The sequence below is a fragment of the Emydura macquarii genome, unplaced genomic scaffold (genome assembly GCF_026122565.2).
Source record: "Emydura macquarii macquarii isolate MOO-44397 ecotype Brisbane River unplaced genomic scaffold, CSIRO-AGI_Emac_v2 contig_2321, whole genome shotgun sequence".
Classification (NCBI taxonomy): Eukaryota; Metazoa; Chordata; order Testudines; family Chelidae; genus Emydura; species Emydura macquarii.
Genome location: NW_027132458.1, coordinates 3,965,074 through 3,993,035, shown reverse-complemented (window position 1 = coordinate 3,993,035; position 27,962 = coordinate 3,965,074). Strand labels below are relative to the sequence as shown.

The window sequence follows — 27,962 nt, the reverse complement described above, 5'->3', positions numbered from 1 at the left end:
ACTCTAACAAACACCATGTCAGCTGATCTGCATGGACAATTAGAGCGCAACAGGTTAGTGCAGTGTAGATTCACACATTTTGCTGTGAACTAAATGTTCATGTTCAAGCCCTAAATCTCTGAACTGTGTGGTGTTAGCCTGGGAGAAAAGGACTGTGATTCTGTGCTGATAAGACATTACACAACTTGACACCTCAAGGCAAGTAGGCCTAATTGTGGCTGTTTTTTGTAGGTTTACACATCCAATTTGCATTCTCCCTATATTCTGCAGGCTCTGTAATCAGGCACAGGACTGACTTTAAAAGAATTAGGTTCTTTGATGTTTCAATAACTTAGCTCTTCAAATGGATGGTACACATAGGTGTAATGTAGGGTGAGCAGATTTTATAGGGACAGTCCCAATATTTGAGACTGTCTTATATAAGCGCTTATTACCCTCCCTCTACCCTGACCCGATTTTTCACACTTGCTATCTCAGGGGTGGCCAACCCACGGCTCTAGCCGCATGGGGCTCTTTGGTCATGCAAATGTGGCTGGTGGCTCTCTGCATGCTGCTCTTTGAGCTCTTTGAAATTGACAGGCTTTTCTAGGAGGGTAAGAGAAGAGGGAAACTGACAAGTGAAATTGACAAGCTGCCTCCCAAATTGAGGGATCAGCCTGAAGTTTCGGGGGGAGGGTAAGAGAGGAGGGGAAACTGAAAAGGTAAATGTGGCTCTTTCCGGCTCTTCGTCTCTGACTGGTTGGCCACCCCTATGCTATCTGGTCACCCTAATGTAAAACCAAATTCCTTTCATTTCTTTAATTACGTAGCAACAGCCTATACATTTTGCAGGATCAATACAAAAATTTGAGAGATTAAAAATCTGGGGCCTTTCACAATTGAGTATTCCTCAAATCACCACTTTGGCTAGATTTCAAAAAGTAGCATTCACATTGTTGTTGTACCTCATTTCTATTATTTTTCCTTCTTTTTAATAAGTACTCAGTCTGGTGTTCACCAGCTATTTTAACTGTTGACAACATCTAACACCACGAATCAGTGTGCTTACCTGAGTTTTGTTGTATTGAGAAGATACAGCTTGGTCTGGTATTGTGCCAAAGCCCATTGAGGGCTAACACAACCAACAAACGAGTGATCATGTAGCATCTCCTGAAGACCTGGAATAATACATCTAACAAGATGAGGTCATATAAATTCCCCCCAGCCCAGAGCTGCTGTAGTCTGCAAAGTATCTTGATTATTCAAGTTGTGAAAATGTAAAACTACTACTTGAATCACTGCTATAGCCTTCAGTTCAAACAGTCCTAAATAACCAAGTATTAAAAATTATCAGGAAATTCTGAACATCCCAGTAGTTTAATCCTAAAATAGATAAATACATTGTATGTATGAGAAAAGTTATATTCAATTCAAAGTCTGAATAAAAACAATTTGTAAAAATCTTGGTATTTTACTTGAATGTTATCATTTTTTTACTGTAAAAGTTTCTGGTTGGAAAAGAATAATAAATACCAAACAGGATACTAAAAGAAAGCTGGTAAAGCAAAAAAACCTCCAGAATAAAATCAGATTTAAGAATTGATCCTGCTGTTGTTTCCTGCTGATGCCAAGTATATATACACAGAGTCGGGTTTTTTGCTTTTTTTTGTTTTGCTTTCCCAGAAGAAATTTCTGCCTTTGTTTAGAAAAAGTGAGTTTATCATAAAAAATGAGACTCTTCATATGAAGCTCCATTCCATCCATGCTGTTAAAACACACACCTATAATTACATTCCTTTAGCTTCTTCCCAAGGGTTTGGCACTGCAATCACAGTATTAGAGCACTGTACTACATGACTTTCATTTGCATATGAGATACAAAAGTGTCAGAGATGCATTTCACTTTTACAAGCCTTTCTAGTATGTATTTCAGAGATATAATTGAGATAACACACAACATGGAACAGTTGCACAAATTCTGACGTATCATTCTGGGAAGTTTTTTGGTGACTATAAAAGAGCTGCAACTGCAATGCCTTAATATTTAAGTACTGAGTGGGTGAACACCAGGATATGGCATTCTGCATTCAGTACTAGCAGCCAGCATCTGAGGAGTTTCAGGAGAACAACATTAAACCCTTTCATTGCTAGGAGTTAAGATTTCTTAGCCTTAGCAGCCAGTGTAGGTATCTGAAGATGCTGGCCGTCTTAGCTGTAGAATTCCTCTGAATCTTATCAACCAATTAAAACTAACTAGACAAGAACTGCCACACCATATGATCTCCAATACCTAGACCAGCTTAATATGGCTGGAATGTTTGATTGGATGCCACTTATTGCAGTTAAATCTCACAGGAAAATGGTTCCCCTTTCCTCATTCAAGCAAAAATAGCATGAACAAGCTACAGTAATCAAATTAATGTCTGTCCTATCATTGTTTCCATTATAAATCTATTTTCAGAGGCTTGCAACTAGCAATAAAAAAAATCCTGAAAATATAGCTTACCCTATAACATCTCAGCCTGGAAATTTGAAAAAAAGATTATCTTTTTGTTTTAGAAAAGTTCCATTGTTTAAGAAACTTCACTTTGCTCCTGTATCCAGAGCAAATAAACAAAGAACCTTGCTATTTAGCTGCAATTTACAGGCTATTCATCTATAAGGTGAGTTAATACCTGTATTTGGAATGGAAAAAAGCCTGATATTAAGAAGTAAGGGTGTTTTGTTTAGTAATGTGGTTTAATATGCAGGCTTACTAAAGGCTAAACCAGCCCTTAGATATGAGGTGTGCACCTCTCCTGTCTAAGTGGAAAATGTCTGTGCAGAAGCTGGTCCTTATGGTTTAAAAAATTTAAATACAAATTTTGCTCAGACAGTAAGATGACCTGCTAAACCACAGCAGTATTGAGTTAATCTGCAAGCTAAGAAAAACGTACAAGATACACAGTAAAAGCCCCAGCATACTTTCTTCCGAAACAGGCTTGTTGTGCCACTTTTACAAAATTATCTTAAGTAGTCCAAACGGTCATGTGTTTAACTGTCAGTAAAATAGCAATCTTGAGGAACAAGGGGCTTGCATACCTGCATATGCTTGACTACTAATTTCCTCTTGCAGAGTCAATACACTGGTTAGGTTAATAATCCTTCTCCTAGGGGTGCAGGCAGCAGTCATTTCCTTTCTAGTGTTATCTTCCTCCATTTCCACATCAGAATCGGTCCGCTGTCTCTTTCTGCAATATAGAGACGGGAAATACTTTCTATTCTCATTAGAATGATATACAAATACATACTCAGCAGTGATGTGTGTTAACTCTACATTAAACAGCAATACAGCTAGCTCCAAAAAGTTTCAAAGAAGGAAAGATTGTTTTATTTCATTTCCAAGGCAGTTTGTCAGAACAGAGCAACTGTCAAGACTATTTAGGGACCCTTATTACTGATCACATTTAACAAATCAACTGTTTAAGAGCCCAATTCAGCACACATCAACTTCAACAGGTGGTGGACCAGGCCCCTAAAGAAACATCACAAAAGATCCTGTGTGTTCCTTAACTACATTAGATTTTCTTCACTATAATGAAAAATAAGCTCTCTCTCCCTGATAGCTCAGGACAAACTGTCAGAGCAGCTCCAGTGCAGCAGCACTACCAGGGCCTTCCCTGACTATGGCTGCTCCAGGTATCCTCTTTTAAGAGTTACATAGCCTCAGGTCATCTAATCTTCTCCCAGAAATGTCTGCAACACTGGAGAAAAAAAGAGCTTTCCTGCTTTTCCAAATCCCAACTGGTTTCTTAGGTTTGAGTGAACTAGTCATTGAACTGAACTAGTTGAATAAACTAAAATTAAGAAAATACTCTTTGCACCTGCAGAAAAGTTTCCTTTTGTCAAAAGTTGGTTTAGCACTTCAGCAAAATCTGATTCCAGGTGCTTAGCCAGTGACTATTACCAGTTAAGTGATCTGACTTTCTTTAAAACTTGGCAGCAAGCAGATACTGGTAAATATTTTTAGCATTTAATTTAAATGATTTAAACGGATTATAAAATTAGGCCTTAACATACATTGTCAATTTAAAATTTAATTTTCAATAGGTTTATTTCTTAAAATTAAACATATTTAATATACATTTTAAAAGATCTTATTTAAATAAAAAAATTTTTTTTTTTAAATTTAAAAACATCGATTTTTATCCACTTTGATAAAAAGGCAACAATACAACTATCCAGCAGAGATCATCTTTACCTAGTAGGGACTGTTTCAGGAGTCAGCCTTCCACTTTCCTTCTGCCCCTCTGGTTTCATCACTGCATCCTCCTGTGCAGCAGCCATTGTATCAAAGTCATTGAGATCTTCCATTTCAGTATCCTGCTGTCTGGCTCTGCCATCAGAAAGTCCTGTACCATCCTCTAGGGTCACCACAGTGTGCCCTGTACTCAAGGGTTTGTTTACAGGCTGAAGGAAAGCATCCAGCTTCTGGTCTCGGGAATCAGTGCGGACCATCTGGTGGGCACAGACCTTATCTCCTGTTCCTTTCGCTGTGAAAGCGGAGCTTGCTACTGACTTAACCTCAGCGGAAGAGCATTCAACTCCTGGAATCAAAGTCTTCATTGCAAAAATGGGAGAGGGAGAGGAGAGAAATTCAGCACTGTCAGGAGACTGTACATGCCTATGTACATCTCTCTAAAAGTGACATTTATCCTTGTATGATGGGCCCATTAAATCTCATTTAAGCCCTATTTTAAGTGCTTAAATGGGGCATATGCCCTAAGCAGGCCCTCTGCATAGGGTAACATTCACCCTAATGAAATCATCTTAATAGTTCAGAAAGAATCATTACTAAATCTTTGTGTCCTGAAGATGCAAACCTCTGTGTGTATAACAAACAAGCATGTGATGTGTTTAAAAAGAGGTTTTATTACACTTTTAAATTATTATTTTATACATGCTATTTTACAACAATCTACTTTGTATAAGAATAATAATCACAGAAATTAATCAAATCACTTTTTAAACATGTTTTTATTTGCTTGTTTATTAAAATAAACAGTTTTATCCCAAGCAATGCTATACTATATGCAGTGTTAGATTTAGTCCTGCCTGTTATTAGAAGTGTTAAAAAACCTAACCTGTGTGTGTGTTTATTAAGTTATATAGTTATTTTGCACATTCTAAAATATAGTATTTTGAAACTAACAGGATTAAGCAAAAACAAAAATTAGTAGTGCTAAGTACATAATTCTACTTATTTAAATTAGCTAGTATTTAATTAAAAACCTAAATATTAAATTGAACAAATATTTAACAGTAAATCCATTAATTTAATATACTGTAAAAGATTAACAATATTAATAAGAGCCCATTTAAGTCGCCCTTCTGTCTGGAAATGTCTTCTCTCATTATTATCTGTAAACCCACAATGACTGACTGAAAGATATTAGGAAAAACATTTTTATTTTTTCCAGTCTGTTTACATTGTGCATTTGACAGCATTTTGTGTATAATTATTTCCATTTGTGTAGGTCTTTCATGGAGAAACAAGACAGAGAAAAAACAATGGCAAGGGGACTTAAAGTCAGTATACCTCAAATTACTTTTAACTTCTTCCCCCCAAACTGATTAGATTTGAAATCGACACAGTCACTTTAAAATATAAATGTTGGCAAACACACTTCATAAATGGGCCACACAGCTAATACACAGTACAGTAGAAGTATCTGGCAGATTAGATACTAATGTTGTACTTAGAATACCCACTACTCCAGGCTATCAACACAGTAAAGACTTGTGGTCTCTTAACATTTATATTCTCACCTGGGTGAAGTACATCCTTGAAGAGTTAGAGCCCAGTAATTTGCTCTCTATATGTTGCTGCACACACTCTAGGATACTGTCTTCATGAAGGAAATGGACTTCATGCTTTGTAGGGTGCACATTCACATCTACATTCTGGGGGGCTATTTCCAGGCTGCAAAACATTTTAAAGGAAAACCAACCTAAAAATATTCCACTGATGGAGGAGAGTGCGTGAATGCACTAAGCACAAGATGTGTCAGAATTCAGGTCATAAGTTTACCCTAGGCAGTGAAAATGGCCCTGAAAAACTAACGGTATTGCAGTGGAGACTTATTTGTTTTGATACTTAGATATCTACTAAATACTAAGAGGCTTGATTCAAAACCCATTGAAGTCAACAAATCTTTCCATTTACTTCAAAGGGCTTTGGATCAGCTCATAAATGAAACTAATTTTGTTATACGATAGCTTCAAAACAGCTTTTAGAAAGAGTAATTTTTTCAGTGGGCACGTAAGTGTAAGTCTACTCACCACTAGCCACCCCTTCGTGACAAGGCAAAGCCCCTAACTGGGCTAGCGCTGCCACTGAAGGTCACTCCAGCACTGTGGTGGTTTGTGTCAGGTAACTCAGCTCTCCAGCTAGATCACGGTCCTTAGTCAATCCCTTCTAGGGTCACACTTCTCCCAAGTAAAGTTCAAAACTATCAACAGAAACAAATAATTTCCACCTTCCCTGTGGCTCTTCAACCAGTCCTTGGTTCTTCAAGGTCTCTCCCAGGCCTTTCTTCTGGAGAGCTTTCCTCACTGCTCACTCACGGTCTTGCAGGAGCCTTCTGGCTCCCTTCTGTCTCTTCCTCACAATCTTTTCCGAGCTGGGACCTCTCAGGGCTTAATCCTCGCTCATCTGATTCCTCTCAGGTCAGGCCCATTCTGTAACCAGAGGGGACATAGCCCCAGACTCTCAGCCCCAAGGTCAAGCCACCCTGTTACAGCATGTCTACACTATGGTCGCTGTAGCTATGTTGCTGTAGAAAGGGATTTTCTGTCAATGTAGGTAATCCACCTCCCCAATCACCAGTAGCTAGGTCAATGGAAGTGTGTGAGGCTATGATCCATAACAACTCCAAGATATTTCAAGAAATTCTTGTGCCTTAATTTGATGTCACAGAAGATGACAGTCAGGTGCGTCTTTGCATATTGGTTGCTTAGGAGAAACGTGGAGACAGCTTTTTCAGGATTCAGTCAGTCACCATACCCAACAGTAGTAGTCTAGTTTTTTCTGATTTTTCTAGAAGGATGCATTCTTCTTGGGTGAAAGTGCTCACTTGTATGTCGAGTGCAAAACCATCCTCATATCCAAATTTGTGTGACTGGGTCAATGGTATGTCACTGATATAAATATTAAAAAGCGATGGTGCCCAGACATTTTTGGGGAAGCCTGTTGTTCAGTAAATGAGGTCTGTTGGTCTGTTCCATTAGATGTATGAAAAACTTACAGCATATCCATGAAGGAGGAACTCTAATTAACAAGCACAGACAACAATGCTGTGCTCCTGTGGAATGGAATATAAACCTTAGCAAGAAGAGAGGCAGACAGAGTTTTGGATAGAACAAATGAGTGTTCCCTATTGCTCTTGCTGTTGAGTCAGAAAGCCTGATTTTCAGTGCTGAAACCCCACAAATCCAATTGACTTCACAGCTGGAGTTGTGTGTGCCCAACACTTCTGAAAATCAAGCCCTTCCTTGGTGTTGTGGACTTTCTAGTCTGTAAAGGATGAAAGAAATACACTTTCAATTACCTCCTGCTTGGGAATAAACTGTACCATGCTGGTGCTTAAAGCCCACCTTAGCTGTGCTGATCCCCTTTATCAAGCTATTACTGACTCTGGCTAGCCCTACAAGACAGGCTTTAGAAGTTATGACTTTTTATTACTTTACCTTAAGTATAAGAATGGATGTGTACTTTTCGGCAAATAAGCAGCATACACAGTTTCTATGGCTTTCCGCAAAGCGGTTGACTCCACCAGTCGATCTGGAATAAAAAACAAAAAAAGGGGGAAAAGCATACTGTGACACTGCCTCCAAATAACATGTGTAAACATACTATATGGTGCGTAAGTACTTCCCTTATGCCCAAAACTTCATGCTGTACAAGAGCCTGAAGTTTTTTCCTGTAGCATCTATTCCCATAGTATCTACCACTGATATAAATCTACTGTACAATTAAAAATTGCTCCATAAGTGTATTTTGCTCATTTTCTATCTACTATTTTCTGTTCCATCCTTGCTCTTCCCTAGTCTCTTAAAGGGCAACTGCCCAATCCTTTTTTAATTTGAATACTTTTTTTTAAATCTACATTACAACCAACACTGAAATTTTAAAGATCTTCCTTTTTGTAATTCAGTAAAGTCAGGGTCTAAGTTTCACTTTCCAATTCTCATGCAGTAGCACATTCAATTGTGCGCTGGGGGAGACTAAATAGGATCCCACGGGTTAAAGGCAAACACATGATATGCTTTTCACTTCAGTGACCTTCATGCAGCACACCATCGAATGCTAAGATGGCGTGCTGCATGAAGATTTCTTCTGAAAGCAATGGTCTTGGTGACCATACAAATGACTTTTTGAGGGGATCAACACAAAAGTTACAAGCATTCTGACCTTTTTGCAATGCTATGTTTTTGGAGAACACTATTAGAGCTAATCTTTTGTGAAACTATCTTTTGAGTTGTGTCTATAGCCTGCAGCACAAACAAAGGTACTCAGATAAAGCAGTTAATTGCCAGTTAGCCTGAATGACATTCTGTGCACATTCAAGTGCAAGGAAATAAAAAGCCTGTTCCTTGTTCTGATCACTAAGGAAGACAATTTAAATCCTTGTTCTAGATACTGGGTCAGTTATTGGCTGATAAATGAACATCTGTTAACAGTGGGGATCTGGAAATCCTTCATGAATAATATTTAGCTATTACAATATGCTTTTACAGCATTTTCAAAAGAACTCAAAGCACTTTATAAATATTAAGTCTCTACACTCTGGTTATGTTGTTATAATTGTATTCTTTCTATAGATGGGCAAACTGAAGCATAGATAGGTTGAGGTTTAACCAACTTGCCCATTTCACAAAGTCCGTGGTAGAATCAGGTATAAAACTTATTTCCCAGCTCTGGCTTGGACTGGATTAAGATATATGCACTATACGCATGTGTTGAAGGCCCCAATTCCTGGAGTTTCATGATTATATCCGAATCTCTTTTTTTTTTTTTTTTTTAAAGTAAGTTTATGGCTGGAAGTAAAGCCTCAAAACATGATTTGAGAAACCAATGCTGTGTCAGAAACAATAACTCAGAAATGCCCTGTGAATCTTAATGCAGCTTCAATTCCACAATCCCATTGCTCTAGTCTAAATGGCCCTGCCAACAATATCCCAAGAAGAGGATTCTGTGTTTGACAGGAGGAGAAAAGTGCAGCAGGCCCACTTGCCCACCCACTCCAGCAGATAATCCCCAGTTCGGAGTAAGTACTGGGGGAAGCCTCCCTGCTGCTGCCCTTGCCTGTCTGGGAGGCAGAAGGGACCCCTATTGCTGCCCCTAAAGGAGGGAGGCTCCTGCTGCCACTCCTGGGAGAAGAAAGCAGCCCCATGCCTCTGCCCCTCTGGGTGGAGAAGGCTATGGCAAGTGGATGCAGGGCCTAGCCACAGAGGACTCCATGTCGTGGTACGTATAGGGCCCTGGATTGCCTTACTTTGGCCCTGGCTCCAGCCGCTCTGTAACACTCCAGACCACAAAACACTGCAGATATGTAAGCATTTGGTTTGATTTCTGCTTCCCTGCTCAACACAAGATCTCACCAATGGCAGAATTTAGCCTTTAATGTGATTTTCAAAAAGGTGCATGTTCAGAGCCTTGAGGTGGCCGTGCTTTAGAAATAAACGGATGCACACTCTGCTTAAAATAATGCTAAAAGAAACAACAAAGTCATTACAAACTTTATAATGTTTATAACAAACATTACAAACATATACAGACTTCTTTGCACTTACGATTTATGAAGAGTAAAAACATGCATTTCTTCACTGAGTAGTTTGCGTTCGTTATGTAACCTTTCATTTTAAAGGCCAGCTTGCTATCTTCACAGCCCACTTCTATCAATTCTCTGCAGATGTTTTTTTATTTTGAAAAGAGAATATATGAAAATATGTAGTGCTGTGCAAAGGTTTTATTGGCATTAGTTTAAGGTAGTTACATTATTTGCAAGTAGAAATGCATCATTATGTATTTTGTATATGTAGAGAAAGACAAGGTGGGTGAGGTAATATCTTTTATTGGAACAACTTCCGTTGGTGAGAGAGACAACTTTCGAGCTCTTCTTCAGGTCTGGGAAATGTACTCAGTGTCACAGCTAAATACAAGGCAGAGCAGACTGTTTAGCAAAAGTATAATAGAACCTCAAAGATACGAACACCTTGGGAATGGAGGTTGTTCGTAACTCTGAACAAAACATTATGGTACAATACGGTATTGTATAGGATAAGAACTAAGGTTAAAGTTTCAAAGGAGCCAAAGAGTCTGAGTCACTTGGGGAGATGTTCTCCCAATACTACCCTTTTACTCTTATTCAGTATACACTGCAGGGTCTTCCAGCTGATGCTGTGAGAGATCTCTACAAAGGTGTCACCTGGCAGCACTGCTGGTTTGCAAACAGCTCCCTGCCCTATTTCTGTTTCTTGCTTTTGTGCTGAGCTGGCAGCTGCCTCTCCCTGGGGCTTGCCCTGCTCCATGGGCACTGGGTATGAAATGCCCAGGAAGGCTTAACCTTCCCTGACAGCCAGGTGTAGCCCCACCCATGCTCCACCGCAAGGCCCCGCCCCTCCTGCTGCATCCCGCTAGCATGGGCCAGAGGGGTGGGTGGCTGGCTCAGCCAGCTGGCTGCCTCTCCCCTGAAGCAGATGGAGCCTGGGGTGCAGCCGGCACCCAGCCAGAGGTATTTGGGGTGGTTGGGGCTGGCACTCTGGGGCTGGGGCATTGCAGCGCTGGGACAGGCTAGGCCAGCACTCCGGCAGTGTCTGCTGCTCGGCACTTCGGTGGGGTGGCGCTGGGGTGCAGGCCGGCTAGCCTGAGGCCAGGGCGGGGCTTCAGCACTGAAGCAGGCCGGCACTCCAGGGGCTGCGGGCACTTGGGCCGGCAGAGCGCTGGGGCCAGCTGGCGTTCCAGGGGTGCTGGGGGCACTGGAGCTGGCAGTGCTCCGGCTGGAGTGGTCAGCGCTCCAGCAGTGGGGGGGAGGGCAGGCTGGGGCACAGCTAGCCAGCCTTGGGTTTGGGTGGGGCAGGGTGGGCTCCAGGGGTGCTCCAGAGCCGGGGGCCGGCTTGGCTGGTGTGGAAGAGGCGTGGCCAGTGCTAGCCTCCCGTACTGACTGTTCACCAGCTGCCCATGCCCTGCTGTGTTCTGCCAGCCGTGCTCTAGAGGCAGCATGTGGCAGGGAGTGGCTACCAGCCCACTGCTAGCATCCCTTCCTCCCCTTTCCCTTGCACTGCCAGTGGTGCTGGCAAGACCCTGGAGCGCAGTCACAGGTAAAGCTTGAGCTGCATTGAGGCACACAGGCTGTGGCCATTTAAAACTTCTCCAGAGTGCAGCATGGACAGCAGCTCTAGGATTCCTGCTCCTGCTCCAAGCCAGGCTTTGGCTCCAACACCAGCAGCACAGGCTCTTGCCTGAGCTTGCAAGTTCATCCCCCCCTCCTTAGGAGAGGGACAAAAACAGCATCCCCCCTCCCAGCGGGTTGGGGGTGAGAGGGTGAAAGAGCATCCGCCCCTCACATGGGGAGTAGAGTTGGGGACAGAAAACCCAGATGTGCCTATTGTACCTTTAAGATGCAATCCAGGCACTGTATAGTGCCAGGGGTTTTTTTGTTTGTGTTTTTGTTCCCTCACCCCCACCCCCACTGCTTACTTCCGGGTTCACATGGTGTTCTGTTGACCGGTCAGTTCGTAACTCTGGTGTTATCATCTTTGAGGTTCTACTGTAGTCAAATATCCACACCAACACACCACCAAATTCATCCTCACCTATAACAATTTTATATTCAACAACAAACACTTTGTCCAAACCATGGGAACAGCCATGGGTACTAGGATGACTACCCAAAATGCTAACTTCTTCATGGGACACCTTGAAGAAAAATTTCCAGACAAATGCACCATGAATCCAATGCTATACCTGAGATACACTGATGATATTTTCATCATCTGGACAGCGTAAACTCCCTCATAGAGTTCCACACAACTTTTCAACCACCACCACCCATTCATTAAATTATTTCTATAAAACTCCCACACTTGCATCAACTTCCTGGACACCATGATCTACTTCAATAATGGAATCCTACAGACAATTATATACAAGAAACACACGGATCACCACACCTACCTTCAGATTCAGAAAACACTCCAAACTGTAGCCAGGCACTCAGATACCACAGAAAATATTCTGAGAAGAAAGTCCAGAATATATACCATGACACACTTAAAACTGCCTTCACCAAACAAGAACACTCCAACAGAGAAGTAAATTGCATCATGGAACAGGCCACCCAAATATCTCAAGAGAATCTGCTTCAATACAGAAATAAAAACGCCTCTGACCGCACATCCCTAGTCATCACCTCCCACCCCCCCCCACTGGACCCCATAGAGTATCATCAAACAAATACAACCCATATCTTTTTGAATGTGGTTCCTATAGAATATCTTTCCTGAAACCCCTCTTCTCGCCTTCTAACTCCCACACCTCATCATCAGAAGCAGCACCAGACCCTGCCAGAATAGCAGATACAAAAACCTGTAGACATATCTCCAATGCTACAATGATCAATACCCTCCACAATACACCTTTCAAGAGACCTATCTCACAACATGTGGTATCTCTCATCCAATGGACTAAATGCCCCAATAACAAACTATGTGGGTGAAACCAGGCAATCACTACACTCTCAAATGAATTCATACAGAAAACTGATAAAAGACAAAAAAAGACCACACCACTTTGGGTGAACAGTTTTCACAAAACAATCACTCTATCTGATCTCTCAGTCCCCATTCTCAAAGGAAATCTGCACACCTTCAAAAGATGAGCTTGAGAGCTTAAATTCATAACTTTGCTAGACACTAAAAAACATGCACTGAATAGAGACACTGGATTATTACGACAATCTATAACCCATTCACAACCTTCCTTCCACCCCAACTGCATTTTCCTCCCCTCCCTTCCTTTCACTGCTATATAGGGATGTTAACAGGCTACTTCATCTAGAATCATTTTTTGAAATATGTATTAACTCCTTATGCTAATCAATCCATTCCACCTTGTATTTAGCTGTGACACCGAGTACCTTTTCCATACCTGAAGAACTAAGTGTAAACTCAAAAGTTTGTCTTTCACCAACAGAAGTTGGTAATAAAAGATATTACCTCACCCAGCTTGTCTCTCTAATATCCTGGGACCAACATGACTATGAGCAGACAACTTTTGTTTACGTGACAGTTACACACTATCAGAATTCTTTTAAAGAGTTTTAAAATTCTTTGTTGGTACATAAAATTGTTACTCATACAAATAACAAAGCCAAGTAGTCTTATTTACCATGTACCCTCAAATTGAGAGTAAAATTAGAAACATTTCAAAAGCCTCTACAACTTATCCAGAGCAGTTTTTCAATAAATTAACATGCCTTATAGGATATTGGACAATCTAGGACCAGGAACGACTGTTGCATCATTACTGGCAAGTATGAATTTCAGTACTCTCAAAGTTTAAGGCACATGTTATTAGCACTGAGAGACCAAGAGAGACTTTAAAATTGTCACTGGTTCATAACTGAATATTGCTCTCTCTGAACCTATGACCCACATACCTTTTCAATGTCCACTCTTACCTGATCTGCATTAAGTGGTGGGATGTTAGTAGAGAGCGGAGAGTGCTTAAACCTTTCCCATGGCTAGTGCAGACAGGTCGACTATATTAGTTTCATCACAGTTTGTAAAACTCTTATCTTAGATCCTATCTACACTGGCCTGGAAAATCCTATTAAGCCTAGGTAATTTATCATTATAACTCCCTAAAAAGGAGTTAACATGACTTTTAAAGTCACACAGTCAGTTCCATTCCTTAGATGTAATTTCTAATGTTAGTAGCAGAATCAAGCTTTCTATCAGTATTGGCAGGAGTCCGACAGAGTTGGTAGGAAAGGATTCTGCAAAACTGTTCTATGAAATTTCTGCAGTTAAACATTTGATGGAAGGGGATTCTTCTTACAATTACTGCTGAGACTTTCCGGGATCAGGAGTATTTTTATAACCCCTTTCTTGTGATTTGTTCAATGACAGCTTTAATCTGAATTTGTAGTCACTGTACAAAAACAGATTTAGGATTTCAGAAAAGCAGATTTGAAGGAATGACTAATTCTAACAAGTAAGGTGTAATGGGAGGAAATACTGAGATTCACCCGTCTAGGACGTGACTGGGAACTTCTAGGGGACAATTTGGCCCAATATCATCTAGATCAGCATTTAGAAGATTCTCTCCAGGTACGGACAGCATCCTTCCTGCACATTTGGGGGAAGATCAGACAATTACGTGGCAATAATCCCAGCCTCCCCTGTCCCTGGATAGATAAAAGACCCTTCTGTGAGGTTAGGGAGAGCTGTGCAATGTGCATCGTTCCTTCCCCACTATCATTAAACCTGAAAGGAATCTGCAGAAAAGTCAATACAATCTAAGGTGTCTTCACTGTGGAACTCTCCTTGGACAGCTCATTGGTCACTAAGGGTACGTTTACAAAGCAATTAAACACCTGCAGCTGGCCTGTGCTAGCCAACTTGGGCTTGCCGGGCTTGGGCTGCGGGGCTGTTTCATTGCTGTGTAGACTTCTGGGCTTGGGCTTGAGCTAGAACCCAGGCTCTAGGAAAACACCCACTTCCCAGGGTCCTAGAGTCTGGGCTCCAGCCCAAAAGTTTACACAGCAATGGAACAGCCCTGCAGCCAAAGCCCCATGAGACCATGTCGGCTGGCACAGGCCAGCCACAGGTTTTTCTTTGCTGTGTAGATATACCCTAAAAGATTTTATTTTATCTTACATAGTGTAGTATGCCGGCTCAATAACTATATTCATTGGTGCCATATTACCATGAAATACTCTAATCATCACCCAAAACCTGTCTTTTAAATTATTTATTTTTAAATGGGACTAAAAAATAAGATTTCATTTAAAAACAACTTAGCGGTCAACGTACCTGCTAACTGCATTTCCAAAAACAGACCGAATATTGTCCACAGTTGTAGCATTTGATAGGGTTCTAACATCCGCCACTGTATCACCTTGCTAAAAATAAATGAGAAAAGAAATTAGTGTCACTATGTTTACAAATATAATTATTATTGAAGTTTTAGAAGTCTATTAAATAACGATTGTAAGACACGTTCTACTGAGTTTACAAAAATATGTGGGACATAAACCCAGTTTTTGTTTGCCTGAAACTTTGTCAGTATAAACTGCAACTATACTAGGAGGATATTGCAGGTATAGCTATAAACGGCAACTCTTAAGTGCCAGAATGTGTGGTGGCAAAATATGGGGATAGTGGGCAATTGCTCCAGGTGCAAGTTAGAAGAGTGACATATGTGGTCTATTCATGAGAAAACTTCTATCATATGGGATTTCTGTCCTCAATCATTTTAGATTTAAAATGTAAGAAATGTGTTTTATTCATTAGTCAAATAAACAATATTTTAATAGCATTAATGTCCTTGGGTAACATTTTCAAAAGCACTTAAGTGACTTTGGATCCACAGTTCTATTTTCAAAAGTGACCTAGGCACTTAGAAGCTTAAATCTCATTGAAAGTCAAGCCTTATTGAAAGTGAATGAGAGTTAGGTTCTTAAATGCTTATGTCACTTTTTAAAAAATGGGATTTGGACTCCTAAGTCACTTAGGTGCTTTTGGTTACCTTATCATTTGCAAGCAAATGATATATAGAGAAGCATAAGTTCTTGGTCCAAAATAGCCTGAATTTGATGACCTTCTGGGCATGCTATAAAAATAATCTATTTGACAGGGTTTCTAGAGAGAGTTGAAAGCATGTTTTCAAAAACAATGCAGGTCTGGAAAGGAGCTTTTTTGTCAATGGCTGGCTGGGCTATCTGGCTGACCTACCAAGTTAGGCTAACCAAGTTGAGTTTTGCTCTTATCTGAATGTTTCCTTTTTAACACTGTTGGTGCTATGTTGTAACATTAATGGTCAAGGTACTTACAGCCTTTATATAGGGGTCTTTTTCATTATTTAAATATAAATAAATAAAAGCAAGCTAAAGGAAAGCTACATTCATAAGCAGATCTTGAGAAATTTGCTGGCTGATAAATCAATTAAAATCAATCAAGAACAAAGATATTTTAGAAGCAGCTAGTAAGTGTGTGTAAATTGAAAACTATTGGACAGGACCTCAAAGTTATAAAGTTTCTGTTAATGTTCATTATAGACTGATTTTCCAAATAATGTAACAGACTGCCTTTCCCCTTTGTGTCACTAGGTGATCTACAAAGAGCTTATCTACACTAGGGATATATTATATATATATATAAATTTTTTTTTTTTTAAAAACAAAAACTTCATACCACCACCAGTGTAAGCAATGATGGAAGCCCCTACTACAAAATGGCAATGTCTTTCAGTGCCACACCAACATGGTTTTTCTTTGGCTATGCTTCCAGCTAAACCATGGTCAGCATCAGTTCAGCTGTACCAGTTACTGACAACAACGTTCAGCAAAAAGTAAGTTTCACAGTGTAAACATCTGCTTGGAGACTTTCACCACCAAAACCCGACTCCAATTTGGATAAAAAGACATCTAGTTTCTAAGCAGTGAAAAGATGATACATTCTTATTTTAAATGTTACGGCTTCTTAAATTTAAGACTTCTTATTTTAGGGATTTGTAACAATAAAAGAAAATTCCTAAAGAAATGACTGCAATTAAAACATGCAAATCTCAGTAATAGGGAAAGCACTCAAACAAAGTGGTAAGTGACATAGGAACTGCAAGACTGGATCAGCCCCACAGTCCAACTAGTCCAGTATCCTGTCTCCTAAAGTGGCCAACACCACTTCACAGGAAGATTCAAGAGACCCCATAGTAGGCAGATGTGGAACAATCCATCTCCATCCCACCCATGAAGGTGTCTCATCCTAACTCCTTAGAGCTTGGTTTATGTCCTGAAGCATCTCATAAAACAAAATGAACCAGGGTTAGCTTTGTGAGCTCAAGGAAAAATCTGAACTGTTGATGCTCATCTTTTATCTGGATTTATTATTTTAAATTGTATGTAGTTTATCTAGAATACAGAAAAACAAATTCCTTTACACCTTACATGAAGAAGTGCACTCTGGTGCAAAGAAAACCACCTCACAGACTATTCCCATTACAAAATCCATGGCATAAGGCCAAGCCCTTTATTTAACTGATGTAAGTATGTGAAGTTAAAAGGTTCTACATACCTTTTTAACTGAAAAACTGATGCCTGAGTTGTGGATAGCATACCTGAAAAACAAGCATAAATCAAAACTGCAGTATATGAAAGAATGACAAGTTGTCCCACCATACTCTACTAAAGCAGTAAACAAGTAAGTCCATATGAACAAAAAACTACATTTCTTGTGATACAGCAAAAGAGTTTTAATTTAAAAGAAATTCCATTCAAATCAACCGCCACAGGAGATTGCAACAGTTTGCTATTAAGTGACTCACCCAAGCCACATGAAATTTAAAGATCAGCCTAGATCAGTGGTCCTCAAACTGTGGGTCATGACCCCAAAATGGGTTGCAACCCTGTTTTAAGAGGGTCACCAGGGCTGGCATTAGACTTGCGAGGGCCTCAGGCTGAAGATGAAGGGGTGGTGGGGCTCAGTCTTCAGCTTTGGCCTCCCAACCCGGACTCATGTAGTAATTTTTGTTGTCCAAAGAGGGTCGCGGGGCAATGAAGTTTGAGAACTGCTGGCCTAGATCACACAAAGGATAAGAAATCATAATTTCTAAAAAGAATCTGTCACTATACCACTTCTAGGCAAAGACTAAAGCATTCAAATGTCAAACAACCAAGTATTATGGAGGAACAGCAAAATCTCCATCTCACCTTTAATGATTTCTTCGGTACAATGGAATAAACTCTCAGTTTCTGGGACAGGGAGAAGGAAACTGGCTGGCTTGTTCAGAGTTATCCCTGGGAAGGTGAAAATCCCACTGCATTTATTCATAATTGGCCAAATCATGAGGTCCTTGCTTCGTTTTCACTCTGACTTGGCTTTAATGGGAGTTCACTCTTTGTAAGGATCTCACAATTTGATCCAATGGAATTTTTGTCAATATAATGACAGCCTGACACCATGAAAGCAAGGTCTACGGTTTCTCTTGTTATTTTGCGTGTCTAATTTATGAAAGAGATATTTGGCTTTAAACACAAAAAAGCAACCCAACAGATAAAACAAGATGGCACCCTTTATTTCAGTACTTACCTGCTAACGACTTCTAATATTTTTGCATACTCTTCACTTGGATTTTTTAAGGCTTTCCTCCTTGTAGTTACATTGTAAAATAGATCCTCAACCTGCATTAAAAAAAAAGTAAGGTCACACAAACTAGAGACATTTATAAAATACTTTTTAGTTGATGATGCTGTAGACATGAAGGCCAGAAAGAAAGACAACTAACCTAAAACCTTTGGGGGCAATGACTATCTTTTTGTTCTGTGTTTATACAGCAACTAGCACAGTAGGATCCTGATCCATGACAGGGCTTCTATGACTATGGTAATACAAATAATAAATAACAATCACCACCACCTACCGTGATCTGAGTCCCCTGGTTTCCAGCACAAGGTTTGGGAGGCCCTTTCAGTTTTCCATCACAATAGCTTGCTCTAATCAGAAAACAAAACAAACAGTTGTAAGACACCAAGGTAGCTGGGGAATAGGGATGAGATGGGGGAATCAGACATGAATGTTGTGAAAAATTGGGTGGGGCGAAGGGCATTCAGGAAATGCCAGTCCAGTCACTGTTTGGTTTTTGTTTTAGCAGGTTGATCCAAGTTTTATTTTCCATTTTTTGAACTTTATACACTGACATTTTTACATGAATATAAAGCACATATTTGAGAATTTTTGATAAAAGAAATATTAGGCTCTAATATCAGTATTTGAATGAGAAAAAGTATTCTAAAAAATTAGAGGAAACAAAATGGATAACGTGAAAAGAATGACTTATTTGCATGATCAATCATGCATATATGTGGTTTAATTTATTTTTATTTACATGTGTTGCAATTTCTTTTTCCTTTTCTTGTGGCCAAGTAAGAGCCATAATTGTATTCTATTTATCTATTTGCAGTGACACTACCTTACTCTTACCTGCCCAGATAATAAACAGAATCTTCCAACCCCATCCTACAGCAGGAGGATATAGTAACTTCTTTTCTGTCTGAGGTTCAGTTATTTCCATGTTAAGGACCATAGGACAGTGCTGTCAGCAAGTGGCAAGTTAGATGAGCAGACTTGCCTTAACCCATACATGCACTCTAACAAGTTAGTTTCACAAGACACGACCTGTGTGTGGAGTGCCCTAAGGTTCCCTAAGTATCCTCAAATATAAGGTGGTAATTACAAGGTCAGAACTGATATGCACAAAGGGAGCATGCCCAGTGTTGACAGAATCGTCAGGAAATTTAGCTGGTAAAAGCTAAGAAGTCTCCAGTGAGCATGTGCAAACTGTGAATTTTCAATGGCTTATAATTTGGCCAAATTTGGGTAGATATTCATGGGAATGGCAAAGGGCTCATCACAAAGGCCACTCCCTTGCCAAAGTTCAACTTCCTGCTCCAAAGCATGGGGTTACTGAAGCTTATTTAAAAAAAAAAAAAAAAGCTGCCAGAATTCTTTTTAACATGGACAAAACAACGTATGTTTCCCTAGCCTCATTTTTGGAACACCTGAATCATTTTGGATAAAATTTCCCCAAATAATTTCATCTGAGGCAGATACACAGCATGGAAAATTTCAGCCCAAATGGTTAAAAGTTTGGCAAAATCAAAGGCAACTGAAAACAGGGACTCATAATAGGAAATATCAAGCAGACAGCTCTACCTATATCATTTTATCTGAATGTGGAAAATGGACAAGAAAGTTTGCCCTAGACCAGTTTCTAAAATAGAATTCCTTTAAAGAAATTATTCATCTTATCTGAAGGTTCAAAAACATTATGTTAAATTAGCTACACCCAGCAACTTTACCTACCTCTATAGTCTGAACCAGTGATTCTCAAACTTATTTGATCGCACCCCCCTTCTTTGTATCTGTAGTAATTTACACCCACTCCCTACATACATATACTGATTTTTTTTTAAAATCAACATGCAACTCTCACTAAATATTAAAAACGGTAAGGCACTGATTCAAACAGAGCCAACGATCCATTGTAATAAGAGCAAAAGCAAAACTGAAATTGTGGTCGATGCTTACAATTAAATGTGTACACTGCAAACAGATTAACATACCGATGGCAACGATTTCGTATAATCATATGCAAGCTTAACAGAAATCCATAAAAATGCATAGTGCCATCTAGAGTCAAATGCACAGCACCACCTGAGGACCTGAAACGTCTAGAGCAGGGGTGTCAAACTCGCTGATGGTGACGAGCCAAATTTTCATAAAGTGCACTTCACAGGGGCCATGCAATCCCCTTCGCCGAAAAATTCAGGTCATCTTCCCCTTTTTGGCGGCAGGATTTCACAGGGGACCGTGTTGCCGGACAAAGTGCATTGCTGCTTTAAGGGATTTCTCTGCATCTGGCATCGACGCTTTAAGACATTTCACAGACTTTTAAACCAGCAATGCTGTAGGCAGAGAAATCTCTTTAAGTGCCAAAGCCCTCACTTTGGGCGGCAGCACGCCTCAAAAAAACTGGCGGGCTGGATCAAAAAGGTTCGCGGGCCAGATGTTTGACACCCCTGGTCTAGAGGAATCAACTTTGCTAGTTATTCACTGCTGTGGGTAAAATGTGCTGTTTTTCTTCCCCTAGAGCTTTTCATGCCACCCCCAGAATACATTCCAGACCTCCAGGGGGACCCAACTCCCTCTGGTCTGAATTAAAGAGCACTCAATCCACAGCTGTACGTCTGCCTATATCTTTGCTCTCACTTCCTTCTACCCACACCCCCATGTTTGTTGTCTCTGGTCCTCCTACAGCTTCCTCCACAATGCTCCATTTTATTATTCTCCCATTTGATCCTTGCACTTTTTTGTAGCCACTCATATGCCTGGAACTCTCTCCCTTTTCCTCTGTCTTGAATGACTATGCCCTCCTCTTTGAAGTCATTCCTTCCATGAATTTATTTGCATTCAAGATACCATCAATGTTATTAATAACTCTGAAAAAAGAATAAACACAACACAAACTTTACACACAACACTGACTTTTTAGAGAGTGAATACACAGCATACCTGTATGCACACTTTGCATCAGCAGTTTTAGTTGTGACAGTAACATGGGCAACATGACTTATGCTAGCCAAAGCCTATGGGGGGAAAAATATACTATTATAAACCTTGCTCAAGGAAATATTAATTTCAGAAATAATACATCTACAATGGTAGCTACTAAAACATAATTATTTACCATTTGCAAGTAATTCACATTACTGTGATATACTCTATTTGTTAATTACTTGCAAGGGATATGTGTCAACATTTTAATAGCAAACATTGAATAGATTAAGTATTAACACAGAACCAGTGACATAATTATTAAATAATTAAAGGTGTGACAGTTCTTAGTTGATGTCCTATTTTCCTTTAAAGGATTCTACTCAGGAGTAGCTTTTTACCTTCTTGATTTTCTTTTTTAAATGAAAATAAATATTTAAAAAAAAACTCCAACAACTGGAACTCACAGTAAAACTCCCTTACCCTACAGAATATATTTACTATTAGCTGAATTAGTTTGTAAATAATAGTGAATTAATTCAGGACCTCTTTCTATTACTTAATAGTTTCATTATATCTGACATTCTAAGCAATTCACTGTGCAATAGAACATAAGGAGACCTGAAAAGTTACTGCATTTGTGCCCTTTATTTTTGTTGCTTCCTTATGATGAATAACAGCAACCTGAAAAGTGTTGCCCCTACCCCAATAAGATTTTTATATTATAATTTCTAGTCTTCTCTGCACTGTTTTTCCTGGAAAACCTTAGGGTATCTTGAAAACTAGCGTGTGTGTGACATGATAGATACCAAATATTTGAAACCTGATTAACTGAGAAGGGAAGCAATTTTTATTTGGACTGTTTAGAACTCTGTTTTGTGTTTGATCTAACAGCTATTTAACTGAAATGCGTGACAAACAAGTGGAAGAAAAGAGCTTTTGTTGAAGATTCACTGCTCCCCATCTGTACCCCTTCATTAAGGGCTGAAGATCTCCCAGCCTACATCTCTGGGTTCTTGAAGGGAGATATCCATCAAAAAGAAAAGAAAAGCCTTAAAATTCCCATTATTTAAAATTTAAAAAGTTACATTAAGTCTTCTTAATACATCATAAAGCAAAAAAGGCATAAACCCATTTCCACCCTTTCCCTTTCTCAAGGCACCTTGAAAATTATCAAGGAATATGTTTTGAAACAAATATATTTACAACACATCTATATATTTGCCATCATGACAGAATGTGCTTTTTCTGTTATTGCTTTCAAAACTTCTAATTGTATTTTATTATTTTGTGTGAGACTGAAAGACAATCCTAAATCTTCCAAAGAGGTGGTATGGTCAAGGAATTAGGAAGAGCTAATTAAAATCAAGTGATGATAAGAAGGCATATCACTTGTGTTAAAGAGATAACTATTAAATTTTGTAACCAGTCATCAAAGGAGAAGAATCCATTTAAACACACACTGCATGAAGGAGTTGATCCCAAAGGGAGCCAGTTTTAAATTAAGCCAACAGGAGAAGCCTGACTTGCTTACAACTTCCCAGTGTGGGTCAAGGGATAGAAAACACAGGGCATGTGGCTGTCTCTCTCCCTCCCAGTTTCCACAGCTGTCAGAGCTCTAAGATCTCCGAGATAACAGGGTGTAAAGTTGTAATTATTCCTTCACACAGAACCTGTCAGCTGCTTTAACAAAACCAATGTGCATCTTTTTAGTAATGCATTTTCTGTATAACCTGCTTTTATTTTGCATATTTCCTCAGTTTTGTATTAGTCTTATACAGAGTGTAAATACATACTATAAATCCTATGATGGCAATTTTAAAGGGTGTAACTACTACTACTTCTTTCTGAAGGCACATTGCCACAGCACATCCTTCAGAAAAGACGCAGTGGCAGGGGAATTTACCAGGGTCACAGGCATAAAGGGACAGAGAAGGTAGTTCAGACCTGACCGCATTTAATCCATCTATCTCCAGCTTGGTCTCCCCACAGAGCCACATGTACAATTCTGCCACCCGAGACAATTATCCTGTTGGTGGCACTCTAATCTTCTGCCAGGAGGCCAGGCGGTGTGTATACACCTTTCCTTCAGCTCACCAAACCAGACGGCAGCTCTACTTGCTCCACAACTTGGGTCTTATTCCAACAACCTCCTCCTTTTTGCTCTTCCTCCACCCAAAATGCTCCATCTATTCTGGGGCAGAACCAACATGCTCCCTGCTCCTCATACATCAGTTGGGGGAAGAGGACCAAAATGATCCCAAAAACTAATCTTCGCCTGATCACTCTAATGGATTTGTCCACCCAGCCTCCTCAGTTAACCCACACTTCTCCTGGTTTCCAATTCACTCATTTTCTCCTTGTGCTCCACCTCCACTCTAAACACACCAACCACACTCAAGGCCAAGATTGAGTCTCATAAGGAATTCCATCTTTTTAAAATTAATTCAGGAATCATGAATTCACTATAGCATAGAGGCAACGAACAAGCTGTGTCAAGGGCTTAACCAGAAACTTACCTCTCCCCTAAACCCGTATGTAGAAATACTAGCCAGATCTTCAAATTTCTGCAGTTTGCTTGTAGTGAATCTCTCACACACAATAGCCAAATCTTCTTTCTATAGGAGAAAGACAGACACACACTCACAGTTAACTTCTATTTCCGCATCTTCTTAAGGCAGGGAAAATGTATCACGAATGCATCAAAACGAAACCCACTAATGAGCGCCACACCAGCCTGTACCTGGCCATTGGTTTGCTTACCCTGATTCCACACCCGTTATCTTGGATCTGAACGAGTTTCAGTCCTCCCTCCTTAACCGTCACCTGGATGCTGGTCGACTTGGCATCCAAACTGCAAAAAGCAAAAGCATCTCGGCTCAGTTCCCAGTCCAGGGACCCGCTTCCCGTTCAAAGACATCTAGTCTGCAATTCGACTGCCGTTTACATGACGCCCCTTCCCTCCGTTTTCTCATAGCAACCACCCACCAGCTAACCGCAGTGAGCCCAACCCGGGTCCGCCTGATTGCTGTGAGGGGACTGCGGGTCACGGCTTCACGCTCCCTTATTTCGCTCTCCCCGGAGCCAGGCCACAGAAGGGCAAAGACACCGGGAGCCGGCCCCTTCTTTTCGGGCCGGTCGCTCCGCACAACAAACCCCGCCGCCCAACGCGGCCCCCTCGGGTTTGTTTTGTTTTTTTTCCACGCACTTTAACGGCGTCAAGAATTTTTTTCTTGTCGGCCTATTTTCTCCAATCCAAGCAGCCCGTTGGGGGTGGGGTGGGGCACCGACCGTCCCCCCCCCGGGCACTTCCACCTCCCGGCCACGTCCCCGCAGCTCCCGCGGCGATCTGACTCCGCGGGCACCGGCCAGACTCTGGGGACCGTTTAACCGCCCGTCACGCGCGCACCAACGGCTCCCGTGCGCGCGGGGGCGCAGAGCACCTGGCGCGCGGCGGGGGAGGGGGAGTGTGTCGGGCAAGTGCCCGCCGGCCCGGCCGCCTTACCAATTCTCCAGCATCTCCTTGATGGCGTTGGCCGGCCTCTGGATGACCTCGCCGGCCGCGATGCGGTTCACCACGGCCTCGTCCAGCCGCCGGATCACGCCGGCCATCAGCGCCATGAGGAGGCGGCGGCGGACCCGGGGACGGGAGGATGGATGCTGACGGGGTGGGAGGGAATCGGGATCTCGGAGTGGGGAAAGGGAAACCCCTGCCCTGGCCGGCCCCGCCCCTGTCTGTGGGAAGGGGGCGGGAGCGGTTGGCGCGCGCGCGCGGGCCCCTCGCTCCACCTGGCGCGCGGCGCGTGAGCCGGCCAGAAGGGCAGCTGAGCCGACTCAGTGTCGCGCGCGCCAAGCCGTTGCGCGGGCCGAGCCGTAAGCTGTTGATTGGACGGCGCGGCCCATAGGCAGGGACTGTGCCCACGGCCCCTTGAGCGACAGGTTGCAGAACCACAACTCCCATTGTTCTCCGGGGGCGCGGCGGTACATGACAGGGGCGCGCGCAGGAGCTCGTTCCTATTGGCTGGTCCACGCGTCGCGGCCTTCCCTATAGGGGGCTGGGAGGCAGGTCAGAGTCTGCGTGGCGCAGGAGATTGTGGGGAACGTAGTTGTGCTGGCAGCTGCGGGTGGCCCTGTCACTCCCCGCCCCCCCTGCTGAGGGCTGAACAGCAGCGCTGGGGGCGGACCCAGGTTGCTCCGCCTGGCGCTGCCGGGTCTCTCCTGGACCTTCCCTGTTCCACCCTGACTCTGAGCAGCGCGACGCTGGCCGCACTTGGGGGTGGCTCTGGCTGCAGCTGAAAGCTGAGACTGGAGCCCTGCCCATCCCGGCGCTGTGAAAGACCAGTGCAACTATCCTCAGTTTAAAGCACTTTTTGTCCTGGGGAAACACTGGGGAAAACCTATTCCATTACTAACTAGGGAAGAATGGCTTTGTGACTTCAGTTTTCTGATGATAGTATGGAACACCTACATGATTTGTCTGCAGTTGCAGGGCAAGGGAGCTTTTGCCTCTTCTGCTTTCAGTTGTATCTAGGCCTTTTGAGAGTAAACTGAAATCACAGCCCATTTTGCTGCATGCAGGGAAATCTCTGAAAAGATTAAAAGCTCTGATGTATGTACAGAGTTTCACTGCTCATCGTAAATACAAAGCATCCGTGAGGTGTTTGCAGACAACATTTGAGAAACATTCTGTGAACCTCCGATCATAAAAGAAGTACTTCTCTCTCTTCACAAACCCATTTAGATGTGATGTTGAATAAGCTCCATGTGCAATGCAGATGGAACTCCATGAACTACAGAAAAGCACAATTCTTAGAGCTGCTTACACATTGAAGGATCTTGGACAGTTCTGTGCTAAACAATCCCCTCAAGCTTATTTGTATATTCAAGTTAATGCACAAACGATTACAGCTCTGTTTGGCAGCACTTAACCTCTGTCAAAAAACTTTCATATTTGAATCACAACAAATGCCAAGCTGAAGTCAACCCTGTCTGATGAACATGTGCAAGCTCTGATCTGTATTGCTAAATCTGAATTTGAACCACTATTTCCTGTTATCATCTGAGAAGACGGAAAAGATCAGTTGCACATAAAACACTAAAAATAACTCATTATAAACAACTGTAGACACTAAAAATAATCTTAATTTTCTAGTTTTAGTTTTTAGTTATGTTAAGGAGTGAAATAATTATTAAAATGTTGTTAAAATTATCTAAAATTTAAAAGCAAGTACTCTTTGTTTTTCATAGGTTATACAGATTTAATAGATAAATGTCAGTTCTCAGTCTTCTCAAATTGTCACTGCACTGTTCTGAAATGTTAATTAAAGTAACATGCAAAGCTCTTGCTGAAAATCGTAAACCTTTTTTAAAAGACCCCAAAGAAGGCATCAATTAGCTGATATATTTAATGTATTCTAACAAACTTTGAGACATTAATTATTAGCTCCCTGAGAGCATGAGAAATCTGAGCAGCAGCAGAACAAGTGGCCATTGTAGTCAATGTATAAATTTATGGGAGTTCCACATAAGACTTTTATGGGATAGGGTTTGTAATGTTGTCTTAATTTAAAATACATTAAAATTATTTCTGCTGATAGAAGGATATACAAGTTTCTAGTAAATAAAAATCAGAAAGATCAAATAATTTTATTACAGGATATATTTTACTTCTAAAAATGAAAGAGAAGCCTCTTGAGAGGCCTGTGAACCATTATAATGAGTAGGTGTGAAATAGCTAATTTTATTTACATTCATCTAAAATGAAAAGGAAATTGTTTCATTTTTTTAGATGTTATACAGGCATAGGGCTGGTCTATATGAGAAAATTGGATTTGACTCAGCTGCATTGCTCAGGGGTGTGAAAAATCCACACTGCTGAGCCACACAGTTAAGCCAACCTAAGAAGATCCCATGTAGACAGCACTAGGTCAATGAGGTGGATTTACTACACTGATGGAAGAACCCCTCTGATCAGTGTAGTACGTTTCTATGCTGAAGCACTACAGCAGCGCAGCTGAAGCTGTTCTGCTGTAGCATTTTAAGTATAGATATAGCCTCAGTAAGTAAATTTTGATATCAGTTCTCAGCCTTATGATAAACTGTCTGTGCACTGTTCTGCTTTCCTGAATCATGGCTGAGAGCCTGTTCCTTCTCCCATTGAAATCAATTATTTCAGTGGGAGCAAGCCTCAAAAGAGATAATGCTAATCTGGTGTATTTCACTTCTCCAAGGTCTCTTCATTTGGGACAAGTGTGTGTTTAAGAGAGACAGTTGGGTTAAAAAGCATGGGTCTGATTATCAGACGAATGGAATATCTGTAGCAGCCATTCACTTTAGTTGAGCTATGGGTCTTTAGCACTTCAGGCCTACACTATGATATTTTTTAAGTGTCCTTACCTGTATTGCTAAAAACACCGTAGTTTATTAAATCCAAAAGAATTTTAAAAATCCAAATTTCATTGCACCATTTAAGGTGCATATTTATTATCTACGTTTCATTCAGTTTGGGTAATTAAAATACAGTATTAAGAAATAGTAAACAGCTTTTAAGAAACTTTAGAGCATGGGTTCTGAAACTGGAGGTCACAAACAGATTTCAGGGGGACTCTTCACTCTCCTTTTCTTTATAGCCAGGAGGTCCTGAAACGTTCTTCTGTTGTAACATGAAG

At 41.1% G+C, this 27,962-nt stretch overlaps 1 protein-coding gene across 2 annotated transcripts in view; it reads right to left on the bottom strand.

The window, feature by feature from the left end:
• MLH1 (mutL homolog 1) overlaps positions 1-24,991 on the bottom strand; it is a 32,017-nt gene extending 7,026 nt beyond the window's left edge. The window contains exons 1-14 of one of the 2 annotated variants that reach the window (XM_067560929.1): positions 24,800-24,991; positions 24,058-24,148; positions 23,814-23,912; positions 21,313-21,386; positions 18,662-18,734; positions 18,331-18,422; positions 17,317-17,359; positions 15,058-15,146; positions 9,814-9,926; positions 7,708-7,801; positions 5,788-5,941; positions 4,220-4,578; positions 3,061-3,209; positions 1,049-1,157 (exon numbers count right to left, since the gene is read on the bottom strand). In XM_067560929.1, coding sequence (XP_067417030.1) covers positions 1,049-1,157; positions 3,061-3,209; positions 4,220-4,578; positions 5,788-5,941; positions 7,708-7,801; positions 9,814-9,926; positions 15,058-15,146; positions 17,317-17,359; positions 18,331-18,422; positions 18,662-18,734; positions 21,313-21,386; positions 23,814-23,912; positions 24,058-24,148; positions 24,800-24,915 — 1,655 coding nt within the window. In that variant the 5' untranslated portion in view covers positions 24,916-24,991. Of the gene's footprint in view, positions 1-1,048; positions 1,158-3,060; positions 3,210-4,219; positions 4,579-5,787; positions 5,942-7,707; positions 7,802-9,813; positions 9,927-15,057; positions 15,147-17,316; positions 17,360-17,566; positions 17,662-18,330; positions 18,423-18,661; positions 18,735-21,312; positions 21,387-23,813; positions 23,913-24,057; positions 24,149-24,799 lie in introns of those variants that run through there. The other variant, XM_067560930.1, reaches the window with a different exon arrangement.
• Between the last annotated feature and the right edge of the window lie 2,971 nt (positions 24,992-27,962).